The sequence below is a fragment of the Myotis nattereri genome (assembly GCF_964212035.1).
Source record: "Myotis nattereri genome assembly, chromosome: 11".
In the NCBI taxonomy this organism is placed as follows: domain Eukaryota; kingdom Metazoa; phylum Chordata; class Mammalia; order Chiroptera; family Vespertilionidae; genus Myotis; species Myotis nattereri.
In genome coordinates this window covers 57,345,491-57,362,301 of record NC_138086.1, presented here as the reverse complement: position 1 = coordinate 57,362,301, position 16,811 = coordinate 57,345,491, and the positions used below count along the sequence as shown (strand labels likewise).

Here is a 16,811-nt window from a genome sequence, read left to right as displayed (position 1 = left end):
TCTTTAGAGACTGGAATCCATAGCCTTTGGGGGGAAAGTTCCCTTGTCACAATTTAGTGATTACATGGTGGACCCACCCTTATTCCATTTCTTCCCATTGCATCATATCCGCCCAAGCTGTGATCTTCATTAAATGGAAAGCTGTCTTTGGTTTCTGTTACCACGCTGCCAAAATATCCTCCTGTCAAAAGAGAAATCTAAGGCTTATGTTGATCTTTGTCTCAGGAGCTTCCTCTTGTACAGAAAAGAGAAAAGCAACGTGACTGCAATGATTGCTGAGAGACTTGGAGATGAAACAATGACTGGAAAATCCCAATTTAGTTCAGTCTCTAGAGTTAGAAAGGCCAATGCTTGGGTACTTGGTCTGCCGCTTATCAGCTGCATAATGTGGAACGATTGGTCTCAGGATCCGTTTTCTAAGTAGAATATGAGGATTAAATTAGATGATGTACGTACCATGTTTAGCCCAGGGCCTGGTCTCTAGCAAGTGCTCAGTAAATATTAGGCCATTCTTTTTTCTTTAATATAGTTTTATTAACTTCAGAGAGGAAGGGCTAGGAAGAGAGAGAGAAACATCGATGATGAGAATCATTCATCAGCTGCCTCCTGCACTCCCCCTACTGGGGGTCAAACCCACAACTCAGGCATGTGCCCTGACTGGGAATTGAACTGTGATTTCCTGATTGGTAGGTTGATGTTCAACCGCTGAGCCACACCCACCAGGCTAGCCCATTCTTATTACCATGCCTATTACACTACATTTACATTCCCTAAACCTAAACATTTATTGTAAATACAATAATTGTCAATACAATCCAACCGAACCCTAAAGAGGTAGGAGCTAAGAAAGTAAAATAAATGCAGCAGCAAACTTTGCCAACCGTAAGAGGGATATTATATGATTTCTCTAATTCCAAAGAGAGAAGAACTAAGGAGAGAAGACAGGAACAAAAAAAAAAAACCCTCTACATTCTCAATCAGTTCTGGCAGTAGTTACTTTCTACTGAGGTTCTGGGCAAGGCAGTTACTAGTAAATCCCCTTTTAGTTCCCCTAACTCACACTGTGCTCTAAAGAATATGAATTAATTAATTCTTTGGAAAGTTGCCTGCAAAATAAAACCCATATATGGATTCCAACTATAATTTTATACACTAGAAACCATAAAGTGTCATCTATTATTAACCTTAAGTAAAAGGAAAGGTAAAAATAGCGAGGCTATTTTTGCAGTGATAGTAAACTGTTATCTGACATTCTATTTTCAGCAGCCTCAATTACGCAGTACTTCCATACATTTATATATTGTCTTGACCAATTTATGGTCAGAAAAATAAATAGCCCAGGACACTGAGGAGCCTAAAATTAAAATGTCTTCTGTTTCATCAGAGATGGATTGCATAGAGTCACATGTTTTTCACTAAACTCCAATTCTTTGAAAATTGATCATCTAGCCATGCGGTATATTACCCTCAACCGGAACGTCAGTATAGTTCACAGGATCAGAATTATACCAACCTGTCCTCTGTACCCCAAGAGGTGGTCATTCAGTCACTCTCTGAACACCTCCAAAGGGACTTCATTAATTTTATGAGGCCCCCCCCAAGCTACTTTGTGGACAGGTCTATTCATTAGAAAAATTTTCCTGGTAGCGAGTGAAAAATTCCCTCCATGTAACTCTTATGCATTATTCTTAGTTCTAGAATATAAATCCAAGAACAATTGTCAACATTCTAGACTACCCCCATGTCCCAGATAGTCCAAAGTACCAAACTTTTGGTACTATTATCTTCATCCTATGAATTGGTACACGCTACAGCACAAAAGGTAACCTGTTCTGCATAGCTTATCTTTGACCAATCATGTGATCAAATGGACAGGGATTTTTATGTTCTCAGCACTTTAAAATCAATAAAAATAAAGAACCTTGAGGTACTCAATTTTTAAAACTCTGGATAGAGATCAGTGTGAAAAGCAAAGAGGTCACCATTTTCATTAAATCAACTCATGGAATACTCCAAAGGGTGATTTCAGTTGGAAGCAGGTGATCCTGGAGGAGGCCTGTGGCCCTTTTTCTCCTCAGGTTTGATAGCCTCTTGAAATCATCAGTACTGGGTCCTTCAGACAGGATGTGGTAAGAACACACACAGCCTGCATATTGGGTGAGTTGTGCAGCAGGGAGGGGACCATCGCCCTGCATCTTACACCTTTTTTTGTTAATTTTGCTGTCATACCCCTACCAAGCTTTTTTTTTTTTTAATGTCAGCTTATCTTAGTTGTCTTGAGGAGATAAACAGAAAAGGATTTATTTAATGTTAGGCTTTACCCACAATGGAACTGGAGATACAGCCCATAACCTGAGGCTGAATAGGAGGAGAGTGACTGTGAGGAAAGACAGGACAGAATTTCAAGGGGAAGGCTAAAACTCAGGTGACAGGCACACGTGTACAGCTGTTCTTCTCTCCAGAAAGGTTTCTCGCAAAGCGTTTCCTTGGGAACATTTTATGTCTTCTCTATCAAAAGAATATTTTTGGTGAGATGTTTCTAATATACGGAGAGCTGTTGTGAAACAGGGTGTTAGCACAAAACAAGCAATAATTTGGGAACCCCAATCTTCAGCTCTCATTGAACTTATGCCACTGACGTGCTGTGTGATTTTTGGCACATTCTTATATCCACAAAATGGAAATGTTAAAGAGGGTGTTTTTTTCCAGCCTTCCCAGAAATACTGAGAGGGATAACCCAAATAATAAGTGTTACAAACTATTGCAAAAGTAAACTGCGGAAATTTGAGAATTGATCTCAACAGAATACTTAAGAAAGTGTTTCCGTTTGGAAAAATAGCCCCGGACACCGAGGAGCCTCAAATTAAAATGTCTTCTGTTTCATCCGAGATAAATTGCAGAGAGTCACATTTTTACAGTAAATAAGAATCAAAAAAGGGACTGGATGGTGAAGGGAGAGGGCCATCTGCTAAGACCTCCTGTGCATGTTCTTCCAGGAAGGCAAATATTCTTTGTGCTGGAGAGTGCAGCATTTCATACTCTCTTCAAGGACTATATCCGAAGTGTATGTTTATGCTCCAAAATTCCTTTTTTTTTTTTTTTTTTGCCACGTTATTATTTCTTCCTGAAATCTTTGTGCGGTTTTCAGTAAAAGCACACCTTAAGTCCAGGAAATAGGAAGCCTGTCAGATTAAATCTTTTTGCTCCTTTAAGTGCCAGAGCATGTTGTCTGGCTCGTTTGTGTGTAGACGTTATTTTTATACACTGTAGTATCATCTCATAATACTACCAAATCATATACGTGACTGTACAGCTACACTGGCATAATGAAGTTGCTGAGTAATGAAGAAATGAATCAGTGGAAGCCTGGAAGGTGGGTTCCAATTGTTTATGATGGTCCTCTTTGTCCAGAGAAAGCTGAAAGCCGTCGTGTGAACAACACAAATCAATGAGGCTCAGAAACCACCATTCAGAGGTATTCTGAACAATTCAGAAACTCGGCATCTCCCCTGGATCCTTTATCAGGTTACGTTTATAAATCTTCCCCACCACTATGGCACTTCAATTACAATGATTGCTTCCAAAACTTAGGCCTCAAAAACCTCTCTCCAGATTCATTTCCCGGAATACGCTTGTTTTAACAGCCTGATTCATGTTCTTGTAAGATATTTTCAGATTACTAAGGCAATGAGAAATTTATGATCAGTTTCAATTTTTATAAGTTTTCCAATGACCCTTTTTGAGATTTGACTTACAAGTCTCTATTTGCCTTGTCAAGTTTTTAGGCAATCTACCTGAACCAGGTACAGGAAAGATGCAATGCATGTTTGCCCTTGTTTAAAACCAATTTGAACTTAACTACTACTAAATAGCTTTGTGGAGAGAAGGGACACTTTTCCCTTAGGAAATATCAGGTGAGTTATAAATAATGCTCTGCAACTCTTTGGTTACCCCTGGTGTTTGGAAACACCTTATTCTGGTTGACTCTTTCCAACCTCTTGGTTTTCACAGTCCCTTTATGTTTACTGACAGGCTCTGGCATAAATATATTCAAAAAGAAAACTATAATGTTCTACCTGATCCAAAATATTTATTATAAGAACTGTTGGGGACAGAGGAAGCCTAGCTAAAGAATATAAATTATAATGCTGAATCACACCGTGCAATTAAAGATTTTCTGTGTTTATTTTGCAAAACTCTAATCAACTGGTCCTGATTTTCGTACAAGATAGAGGGAGGCAGATAGAGAAAGAGACGACTAAGAAACATTTGGGGAAGAAAACTTCCCGTTTGTTAACACCCTTTAGAGAAGCAATTCTCTCATTCCTTGGAGGCTCCATATGGAATACTGGTAGCCCCACCTTCACTTAAAAATCTTGGTGTTCTGGCCACCAAAAATGATTCACCCTCATGGGAACCAAAGGGGGGAAAAAAGCTTAAAGGATCTTTAAAGTCCAAATATACCCCCAGTGCTACGATGGGAAAATGAACCTGTCAAAGATAAACCACGTAAAACTGGCCAGGCAAAGGCATAAAATGTCTACAATAGGATCCAGAAAAATTAACATCAACTTCCTCTCCTGTAGTTGATGGAAATATGTATGAACAAAACTACTCTTACTTCTGCTAGGGTGCTTCTGTTAACTGGCTTAGTCCCTGGGGATGGAGAAATAAGTGTTCTCTATGAGAGTTTAAACCCTCCAGGAAGAGAAAACACAGGGTTCATCAGCTAAGCCTGGTGTTCAGGTCTGATATCAGATGTCCATTGCTGCTCCCATGGTGCGTCCCACCTCCAGCAGCTTATGGTGGGGCCAGCTCATTAAGCCAAACTAGAAAAGTAAGTCAGTCCTATGCTTTCAGACAGGTTTGATTTGCCAGGTATAGTACCTAATGGCTAAAAACAAACAAACAAACAAAAAACACCCACAAAGTAACAAAGCAATTTTTAAAAATTTGTATTCTGACATTTTAACGCCCTAAAGCTTTTAGTGATTGGTTTTACATTATTTGATCTTGACTGAATAAAAAGTATCTGAATTTCTTCCAAGATCAAATTTCTGAGTGGGATCGGGATGTAATGCGTGCATCAAGGTTAAAGGCTGATTATAGGGGAGATGGAACTATAGTCATTAAGCACAGTTGCTGCAGAACAGCCAATGCGAGGCAGTAGCATTCAGAGGAGAGTGCTGCTGAGACACTGCCCAGTTTCTAGTTTCAGGAAGTGGAAAAGGCTATTTTGTGTCTATTCTGAAGCCAATCCTGGTGTTCTCAGAGAAAATGAATCGACAGCTGGGAAATATACCCATAGGTTACTTTCCCAAGTCATCTTGTTTCACATAATTAAGAACATAAGCTAATATAATGTTGTATATCAATTATACCTCAGCAAAATTTTTAAAAATTTTTTTTAAAAGATCATAACCTTTTCTAGTTTGGGAAGTGACTTCTCACCTTCAAAGAGAATGTGGCAATGATCACTCAGTGCCAAGGTAAGATCTTTCTCAGTGATTTTTGTGTCAAAAGGTCTAATGCTGACGTATAAAGAGCGTCTGAGGTTTGAGAAGGAAATTTTGAAACCCAGAAAGCTATGATTGTGACATTTAAAAGGTCAATACCATTCAAATTATTTTAAAATGCTACCATTGAGAAGAGAATTAGCTTAATCTGATCAACCATGAGTACTTCAGAAAAACAAAAAAGAAGTTAATTGGATTTTATTCAGTGAAAAAACTAATTACCGCCAGTTATGTATCTTGAAATTGGCTAAATTTGATTAATTTCTTTCCCTCCCCACGTATATTGTAAACACATTCATCCATCCATCTACTAACTCATTCATTCAGTTTCAAATTCCATTATGTCATCTAGAAACTTTATTTCAACAGCACAGCTTTGTCTGAGTAGCTGTAGCAGAGTTAGATATTAAAATAGAAATTCTCTCACCATAACAGTACCAATTATGGCAAATGAAATAATACATTCAATTGTATTTCTGTGTCATGTGAGGTTCAAAAGTGTTTCTTTGCTCCAAAATTTATTTTCTTCGTTGATTTGCCCCTCATGGAGTAAAATTTCCTTTTTCAATCCATTTGTGTTTTTCCAGAGAGTTGAGGGACTTAAAATGCTTTGGACAAGAAAAGCTTTATTTCGGCTACTATCATGAACATGTAGAACTACAAAATCTCTTCTGAATAAAGATGAAGTATGTTGGTCATGGAAGATGAAGCCACATCTACTTTACTATGTAGTGGTTTGTGATTTGTCATATTTAACTCAGAATAAACCACATTCAGCTTTCAATCTCAGTTCACCATGAGAAGCTCTGTGTATTTCAGAAGGATGACCTCAATTCCTGTAAGCTACTCTATGGCACTTTTGGATTTGTGCCCGAAAGCTCTGCCCCTAGCAGGTTCCAAATTCAATTCCATTAAACATGCAAAACCAACCTGTGTAAAAGCAGACAAGGTGATGGCCTTACATGTTGAGATTGAAGAAAACTAATCAGAGCTCCTAGACAGCCAAAATATGGCCGGCCAACCTCCTTTCCAAAGACACATTCTAAAAACAGATACCCAGCCAGTGCTGCTCAGTGGTTGAGCATTGACCTATGAACCAGGAGGACATGGGTCACTTCCCAGTCAGGGCACATGCCCGGGTTTGGGCTCGATCCCTGTGTGAGATGTGCAGGTGGCAGCAGAACAATTATTATCTCTCATTGTTGATGTTTCTCTCTCCCTTTCCCTCTCCCTTCCTCTCTAAAATCCATAAAAATATATTTTAAAAAAATAAATAAAAACATATAGAGTAGGGAATTTTCATTCGTTTTTTTTTCTTTGTAAATACCCACAAGGAGTATGGAACTTTGAGTCATTCACCAATCTATACGTTTTCAGAATGTGTCCAGGACGACGGCAGCCTGTACTTTGGAGTCAAGGAGTTCTGCTGGTGTTTCTTCAATCTCAGCCCTAAGGCCATTCTCTTGCCTGCCTATACACAAGGTTGGGAGTCATTCACTAGTAAGGATGAATCGTGACAGGCAATTGTTTCCTAATACCTCAAAAATAGTTTTGTCTTGAACAAATAGAAGGCTACGCATTGAACTTTTTGAATAGTAACACTTATACATGGCTCAAACATAAGTTACCGAAAGTATTCGATGAAAATTTAGCTACCTTCATTCAGCTTCCAGCACTTCTCCAAACAGGGTAATCACAGCTCATTGTTTCTTATATTTTTCCAGAATTACTTTATACATGTAAGAGCAAATATGTATGTAGAGTATATTTTGCATTTTTACACAAAAAGTCCACTTGCTACGCACACAGTTCTACAGCTTATTTTTATCACTTAACCAGATAGGTTGGAGAACTTTCCAGATCAGTGTATAGAGAGCTTTCTCACATTTTTTAATAGATACAAAGAAATCCATTGAATTTAATCAATTGTCTATTGATTGACATTTGGGATTGCTCCCCTTGCATTGTTGCTAACAACACTAAAATAAATAATCCAACACAGATCATTTTGCAGACATGCAGCTATATCTTTTGGATAAATACCGAAAAGCACAATTGTTGGGTCATATGGAAAGTCTGTGTTTGCCTTTGTAAGAAACTGCCACTCTCACTTCCAAAGTAACTGTGCCATTTTCCATTCCTACAAGCAAGGAATGAAAATTCCTGTCGCTCTACACCACCAGCAATTGATATCACCAGTTTGTTTGTTGTTGTTTTATTGTATTCTAACCATTTAATAGGTGTGTGGTACCACTTCATTGTTGTTTAAATCCATAATTTTTCATGACAAATGATGTTGAATATTTTTTCTTACTTCTATTTGACATTGGCAGGTCTTCTTTAGTCAGGTCTGTTCAGACCTTTTGCCCATATTTTAATTTAATTGTTATTTCCTTGTCGTTGATCTTGCTTGATTTCAATCTATTACTTTCCAATACTTTTTACAGTGGTGATTATTTGTATATGTGACTTCTTATGCCTACTTTCTCAATTCCCAATATAAATTTAGTCAGATTCTTCCACATAATAGTGTGTCCTGCCCAATTCTAGCTCTAACTAACTAAATATTGAAGAAAAATTTGAAAAGATTGGGGGCCTAGGGGAAAAACATGTTTACAATGATGAAAGAAAGGCACTGGGTAGAATAAGTTAAAAGATAATGAAATAAGGATCTCTATTTTTAAGATCCATTAGAGACCAAACAGTTCTGACACTCTGACCTTATGTCATAAACAAGCACTTGATGTTTCTCCCTTGAAGAGCACTTTACGCAGCTTCGCGTTCGTACATATCTGGCTGAGAGTAATTAAGGGGAACATTGATGCCTCAGCGGTGAGCTCTGAAGTGAGCAGTTCTGCTGATAAAGCACTGGCGAGCACCCTGCATGCTGTGCTGGACTTTAAGAACACACTGAAGGTTTTAAAATACTGGAGAGATTTAAAAATACTGATGCCTGAGTCCCAACCTGGAAATTCTGGCTTTTAATTGGTCAAGGTAGCAGGAATTTTTAAAGCTAATACGCAGCCAAGAATCACTGTCATCAGGCAGGCTTTCCAACTTGATAAACTCTCCCCATTTTACACAGATAATTTATACTGGAATCCCTAGAGACATGAGATCCCAAATGGAAGGAAGCCGATGGCAGAAAGGATGGCCTTAGATGTCTAGCCAGGGTGTCTTGTAAGAAAATCACAATCCCATCAGCACAGTATCAAAAAAAAAGAAGAAGAAGAAGAAGAAGAAGAAGAAGAAGAAGAAGAAGAAGAAGAAGAAGAAGAAGAAGAAGAAGAAGAAGAAAAAGAAGAAGAAGAAGAAGAAGAAGAAGAAGAAGAAGAAGAAGAAGAAGAAGAAGAAGAAGAAGAAGGAAGAAAGAAAGAAAGAAAGAAAGAAAGAAAGAAAGAAAGAAAGAAAGAAAGAAAGAAAGAAAGAAACTACAAAATAACACTTTTAAAAGAGTCCAGTTGTCATTTTAACCGGTGACTGAAGTAGAATAAAAACATTCAAGAATTGGTGGTAGCAAAGTAAAACACCAAACTTTTAATCCAGACACAAGGAAAATGCACTATTGAACCAGAGATAGATTTCTCCCATATTGATTAGTCAACATTTAACATTTGTCTGTGTTTTCCTATTATTTTTTCTACACCTTTTTTTTTCCTTTATTGATTAAGGTATTACATATGTGTCCTTATCCCCTCAATACCCCCCCCACACACACACACACACTCCCCACTCATGCCCTCACCCCCCTGGTGTCTGTGTCCATTGGTTAGGCTTATATGTATGCATACAAGTCCTTTGGTTAATCTCTCCCCTTTCCCCCCACCCTCCCCTGCCTTCCCTCTGAGGTTTGACTGTCTGATCGATGCTTCTCTGTCTCTGGATCTGTTTTTGTTCATCAGTTTATGTTGTTCATTATATTCCACAAATGAGTGAGATCATGTGATATTTATCTTTCTCTAACTGGCTTATTTCACTTAGCATAATGCTTCTTTTTAAAAAATTTACTGGTTTTGATAAAATCATATAAAAATCTTTAAAGATTATCAAAGTATTAAAGCTCATTTGAGATTCAGCTCATTATCTTGAGGGGGAAAATGTAAGCTCGTTTCTATTCACTAATGAGTGTATTTCTGTAGAAGTAAATTTCAGTGAAAATTATTTCATCTGAGGTGGGTAAACGTTATGTGGGGAACAAATTCAATAAGCTGTCTTAAAACAACTCAAAGTTTTCTTTGCTAATCTGAAAGCCCTTAGTAAGCTTACTATTTATTAACGAATGATTATTTTATTTACATGGTTTCCTCTCAACCAGAATTATACATAAATGTGCAATTTAAATGGCCCTGTTTCTATCTAACTTAAACAATTTACTGTTTTTTGACAACTGTCATTGATCGGTAAATTGATGCAGTTAATTTTGCAAAGCAAATAGGTCAGCCATGTATTTTCTTATAAGAAATTAGATGCCATCAATATAATATTCTTCCTTATCCATGGTTTTGCTTTCTGCTCTTTCAGTTACCTGTGGAAAACTGTTGTACGAAAATACTAAATGGAAAATTCCAAAAGTAAAAAGATTATAAATTTAATCTACACCTCATTCTGAGTAAAGTGATGAAATAACATTAACTGTTGTGATATCAAAGGTTTGGGTTCAACTAACCCTTCTTTTACTTAATAATGGCCCCAAAGCACCAGAGTAGTGATGCTGGCAATTCGGATATGCCAAAGAGAAGCTATAAAGTGCTTCCTTTAAGTGAAAAGGTGAGTATAGTACAATAAGATATTTTGAGAGTGAGAAAGAGACTTCATTTGCATAATTTTTACAGTATCCTATATAATAAAAGCCTGATATGCAAATTGTCCCCTCAAGTGGGAGTTCAACCAGGAGTTTGACCAGGGGGTGAGGCCAGCTGGCCAACCACTTGCAGCCCCTCCCCCTGGCCAGCCCTGCCTCATTGGCCCCGATTGGGGCAGGCTGGCCGGACCCCACCAGTGCATGAATTCGTGCACCGAGCTTGTAGTATTATTATAATTGTTCTTTTTTATTATTAGTTATAAATTACTGCACCTGATTTATAGGTGAAACTTTATTATGGGTATGTATGAATAGGACAAAATAAAGTGTATATATAGGGTTTGGAACCCTGCAATTTCAGGCATCCACTGGCGGTCTTGGAATGTGTCCCCAGTGGATGGGGGGACTATTGTAGCTTCATCCCCTGTGTTCTTCTGACGTATCTCCAAGGACAGTATTTCTGATAGAAGGAGGGGGTAGCCATTTTACCTGACATAGTTTGAGAGGTATAAAGAATGTCTCTGTAGAAAAACATGTCCCTGTCTGATGCCTTATCTTTTCATTCGTGCTAGATTCCCTACCTGTAGGATAGCCCATTGCTTTCTGATTGCTTAGTGGGAATGATTGTATCACACCTCTGCTCTCCCTTAGAAAGTGGGAAAGGACAAGAAGACAATGAATGGAAATAGGAGGAACAGACTCTACATTCATTTACTTCCTAATTTTGCCTGTTGGTAAAACTGACTCAAGTTTTGCTTTGATCCCACAATTACCCATATCAACCTGGCAAAAACAAACTTTCATTGCGCTTACATTTTTATCCCTTCCTATTCTGGAATGGAGGATGTTCCTTTTCAGCTTTAAATGGGAGCATAAATTTTTCCAGCTTCCCTGGAGCAAATGTCATGAGTGAACTATAAGCTAAAAACTGGGCGTTCTTTTACCTTTGGATGTGAAATGATTGTTGTTCTTTTCCTTTTCAGTTTCTTCTTTGTGGCATATGTGGAATCTTGTGCGCCAAAAAAAAGTCTGGACTTATCGTAAGTTTCTGCCCTGTTTGCGTTGTGCATTGAAGTATTTGAAATGTCAGAACTCAGAAATGGAAATGGTGACTAGTCAACTTTCATATGTTGAATGTGACTCATTTGGGGTAGAAAAAGGACTGACAAATAAATACTGGCTTTTTTATTTTCAAAGAAAAACATCACGATTACTAGTGCCCAAGCCAGTTTGCTCAGTGGATAAAGCGTTGGCCTGTGGACCAAAGGGTCCTGGGTTCGATTCCAGTTGGGAGCACGTAGTTTAGTTGCAGGCTCCTCCCCAGGCCCAGGCCCTGGTAGGGGCTTGTGCAGGAGGCAACCAATCTATGTGTTTCTCTCACATCGATATTTCTCTCTGTCTTTCCCTCTCTCTTCCACTCTATCTAGGGATCAATGGAAAAATATTGTTGGGTAAGGATTTAAAAAAAAAGATTGTGAGTAAAGAAAGAAAGAAGGAAAGAAAGAGAGAAAAAGAAAGCCTTTGATATACTCTTTAAATGCATGAATATGCAGCCTTTATGACTTCTGTGGATGACAGTATCCACTTTTCCAATTTATAGGCTCCTAAACATTCGCATGAATCCTTCCATAAACTGAAAAAGACATAACTTGAGTTCATGGGAAATTTAACTGTTTAAATATGGAACTGGGCCTAAGCATGGCTGGCTTTGTTTGACTGTCAAGTTAATTTTACAAAGCAGCAAAACAGCTGTGTTGTTATAGTGACAGTTAATTCACAAAGATGTTTCTTTTATTTTTTTATTACTGTGAATGCAAATGTAAGTGTTTTCAGATGCTTTATGGTGTGTCCTGGGCTTCGGGGTATGGAACACGCTCCCAGCTAACTCCGATGTTGGCTGGAGGACAGCTTCTGCGAGCTCGAATGTGGCTTCCTCACTGCCTTCCACAGCATTTTATGAGAGTTTGGAAAGAAGGAAAAGGCATGGTTTATTTTATTGAGAACAATAGGAAAATACACCTTTAAAGTTTGGTGAATTGAATACTATACATGGACCCTAGGAAGTGATCTTTGAGCCTAAACGGGGTTTTCAAGTGGAGACCAGTTATCTGAGGAGGGCAGGGAAGGGGCAGTAGTGCAGTTTTTTGTTTAACTCCTCTTCTAATCACATCTTTCTCTGTGAGAATATCTATTGTGACAAAAAGGATGAAGGCCCCATTGCTTAGACATGTGGGACCTTAAGAGTGGTATTATGTTAAGTAAAATAAGCCAGTCAGAGAAAGACAAGTATCACATGATCTCATTCATGTCAAGGAAGTGTTGTCTGAAACCACTGGTTGGGCTAAATTCCCCTGCTCCCTGCTCTGAACAATATATACTGACAAATAAAATAGATCCATGAAACAGACTTTTGAATCTCAGAGAAAAAGAGGGGGGCGGGGTACAGGATGATATTAACCAAATAATTTATATGCAAATGTGCATAAATTTGGGTTTAGTTTTTACATTTTAATTCCTAGGAGAATGCTCTATCTGCACCTGTTAATAAAGTCTGGTGCCTTTAAAAAAATTACTAAGAAAAACATCAGAAGAAATATCTTTTCCTCTAATAGACAATTGAATTTGCCATTTTTCTTAATTAACAGTAATGACTTCATAAAAAGGCAAAATTTAATATCTTTTCATGTTTTCTGAGAATGACTAAACATGAAAATATATTATCAAGAAACTGCATTTCCTGAATATACTTTAAAATGGAATATAACTGATTGGTTCTACCTGAATTGGAAGCTATAGGTTCCCACTTGGGATGATTCAATTATTTGGTTATAAGTACCAGGAGACAGACAATAAAGAATGCTGAATTAAGTTAGAGAAATAAAAGGAACTACTTGCAGTTCCTTCTGCCTATCATTCTATTTTACTGTGCTATTTCATGCATCCATGGCCTTACCCTTTACTGGGAACTACATGCACTTAGCTGAGATGACATATGGTCAAGGAAGTCTTGTCTAAAACCACCGGTTGGGCTAAATTGCCCTGTTCCCTACTCTAAGGGCAACCCATTCACCTCCATGTGGAAATGTTGGATCTTCTCCAAGACTGCAATGTACTCAAGGGGAATAACTATGAGCTGTTCTTTTTTGTAATGCCAACTGCTACCTCACTCAAGACCTAACAGATGCTAGGTACTTAATATGTGCTTGCTAGATTCAACTGTCAACAGCCAAAATACCTGATATTGTAGAACTAAATGCTCAAGCCAGTTGTATAGCTGTTTGCTCTGAGGATTTATGTCAAAGGAGATCAGTAAAGTCATGGAAATGTTCTGAGAAAGTTAGGACAGGATTTGGGCCTTCCATCTAAGAGTCCAAGGGAAAAAAGCAAAGTTATTTTCAGTAAATGAACATATTGTTGAGGTAGGAATGTACAAGCTGTATCAATGGATAAGAGAGGTGACAGGAACAGGTGCTATGCCAGGAGAATATGGAAGTAAGTTTAGATAATTAAATTAGCATCATACTGTAAGGTATCATGAAAACCCTAGATACTCGTGCAAAATAAAATAAAATTATTCAAGCTATTAGAATATTCTATTAAATTTATTAAATATTCACAAAACATTTGCTACACAGCAGGCATTATACTTAGTTCTACCAGAGACCTTGTGATATTTACTTTGAATAAAAAAAACACTTTGGTTCTATTAATAGAGACCCACATCAAGCCAATAGAAGGATCAAAAGCAAAGCCACATTCTGAGTTTCTCCAAAGCAGCCCGTCCAAGTGTATTGTGGGAATACCTACTGTGTAGGCTTCACTGTGGTGCCACATAGTAACACAAGTTTTGTAAGATGAAGCGTCAGTTCATGGGGAGTTCCTGAAGCTCCTGTTGGGGAAATAAATACACACACAATAAAATTTTTATAAATGAAATAATCAACTCAATTTCCTCAGATCACAAAACTAAAGAAGTATAAAGATCTGAATTCTGTGGAACTAATGGCAGTTCAATGAAAAGGTATTTAGATATTTTGGGGGCGAGGGGGTTTCACATAATGAAACTGGATTTGGAGTCAGAAAATATGGGCTCAGTCCCTGAGTAAGATTGTTACCTGCCTCTCTCAGAGGATTTCTGGATGGGTTCATTGAGGTATCTGCTCAAGTTCCTAGCATAGTAGCACATAGTAGATATTAAATCGATATTAGTTAAATCTGAATCTACCTAGAAGACAAGTTCTGCTACTTCAGAATTTTTAGAAGATGTGTCCCTGGCTTCTGTATGGTCAGTGCTTAATTCTGGGAACACTGTGATCTATACCCTCTCCATTCAGTCCGATGACATAGAATCTCGGTGAAAGCACAGCTCCTGTCCTGTAGGAAGCACCAAAAACATCTTTATTGTAGTTCAGCCGTCCTTTCTCAACGCTAACACTCCCTTCTTCTCACCAGATGATCCTCTTTTCCGCCTGCTGCATCTGTGGCCTCATCGGGGGCATCCTGAACTTTCAGTTCCTTCGGGCTGTGACGAGGAAGACCTCTCCCCTCTATCCCCTGCATCTGGCCTCCATGTCCCTTGCGTGCATTGGGATCGGGGGCTGCACCCTCTCTTCATGGCTCACTTGTCGCCTGGCCAGCTATGAACAGAGGAGGATGTTCTCGGAGAGGGAGCATTCCCTGCATCACTCCCATGAGATGGCTGAGAAAGTGAGTCTCGTACCTTTTCCTCTCGCAGCTGCTATGTGATGAAGACCGCAGGCAAATCTAGGTGAACCAACTGGTTGCTTTAGATGAGAAAGTGAGAAATTCGATTTTGTGAAATGTTGGTCCCATTGGATTAAGGATAGGAATTTATTACTTTTTTTTCTCTGCAATTCTGGATACACTTATTTTCAACCTACTTTTGTAGCCTCTCTAATACAAAAAACACAGCTCCTAAAATACGATTTCATAAAATATTCAATGCCTAATAAATATGGATTTTTATGTGTTGTACTGAGGAAAAACACTAAATACACTCTCAACTCAATAACGCCAGTTTTAGAAAGCGGATGAATTCGCCTTTCTAGCCCACCCTTGTGCTTGTAAGGAGATGCATTTGATTATGTAAATTAGACTTTCAAGCATAAAAGGGCCTTTTAATAAGGCGACAAAAAGCCTTGCCTATCAGGTCAGAAATTACAATTCACATAAAGCTTCACTTAATTCTCATCTATACTTCATGCATATTTGGGTAGCTTTGCCTGTAATTTAAACAGTGGTCCTTGCATAATTGTTTCATGAAACCCATTCAAACAGGAAGTTACATTTACCACAGAAAAGGACAAATGATATAGTGAGCTGTCTGTGTTTCTACTATATTTGCATATATTTTAAAATGTACTTCCTGCTACTGGATTTATTAAGGAAAAGTCAAGTATCTGTGACATAAACTCACTAAGATAATGGCTACATCATATTTTACTTGATATCAGGGAAATAAAACTGCATGACCACAGAATAGAGGAAAGAATTGCAACAATTAGTGCTGGGTAGTTCTATATAATGTTATTTTGAAGAAAAAGTATTTCTTCTGTAGTTTTATGTGTTTGTATTTTGTTTACATCCCGATAAGCTGAATAAATGCTCTTAAATTGTTTCAAGAAAGCAGTTTTAAACAGATTTACATGTGTCCTTCAAAAGAGAGTTAATAGGGAGACTGGTCATGTACAGAAATGGGTTGTTCAAAGTAGATTATTATTTTATACTAGTGGCCCGGTGCACAAAATTTGTGCATGGGGGAGGGGTGTCCCTCAGCCCAGCCTGCACCCTCTCCAATCTGGGACCCCTTGGGGGATGTCCGACTGCTGGTTTAGGCCTGATCCCACAGGGACCACTGGTTCCTAACCACTCACCTGCCTGCCTGCCCGATCACCCCTAACCACTCTGCCTGCTGGCCTGCTCGCCCCTAACTGCCCCCCCCCCCACCAGCCTTTTCACCCCCAACTGCCCTCCCCTACCGGTCTCATGGCCCCCAACTGCCCTCCCCGGCTGGCCTCATGGCCCCCAACTGCCCTCCCCAGCTGGCCTCATGGCCCCCAATTGCCCTCCCTGGCCAGTCTCCCCAAATATCTCCTGGTCTAATTAGCATATTATCCTTTTATTAGTATAGATTTGGATAGTGGCTATCTCCTGCTCTATTTTTTATGCTAGTGTGATGTAGTTTTTTGTGTATATGTGTGTGCAATATTTACTGTATAATTGTTATATTTATATTAGAGATTGAGGGCTATTGAAATAACCGACTTGCCCAGCTGCCCGGTGGTGCCCCCGACACCAGAGTTACCTACAAGGTACGCGAATTTCTAGGGAGTTGCCATGTTGTAATGTCACTGCCCAAAGTGCTGCCTCTTCCAGGAAGCCATGGTGTCAGCAGATCAGCCTCGACTGATGCTGGATGTGGTGCCTCAAAGTACCGCTTTCATGAGAGCGACTTTGAGGACCTGCCATAACCT

At 38.7% G+C, this 16,811-nt stretch overlaps 1 protein-coding gene across 1 annotated transcript in view; it reads left to right on the top strand.

The window, feature by feature from the left end:
• Positions 1 to 16,811, top strand: part of TMEM196 (transmembrane protein 196) — a 45,912-nt gene that overhangs the window by 26,009 nt on the left and 3,092 nt on the right. The window contains exons 2-3 of the mRNA XM_081101903.1: positions 11,301 to 11,357; positions 14,770 to 15,024. Coding sequence (XP_080958029.1) covers positions 11,301 to 11,357; positions 14,770 to 15,024 — 312 coding nt within the window. The remainder of the gene's footprint in view (positions 1 to 11,300; positions 11,358 to 14,769; positions 15,025 to 16,811) is intronic.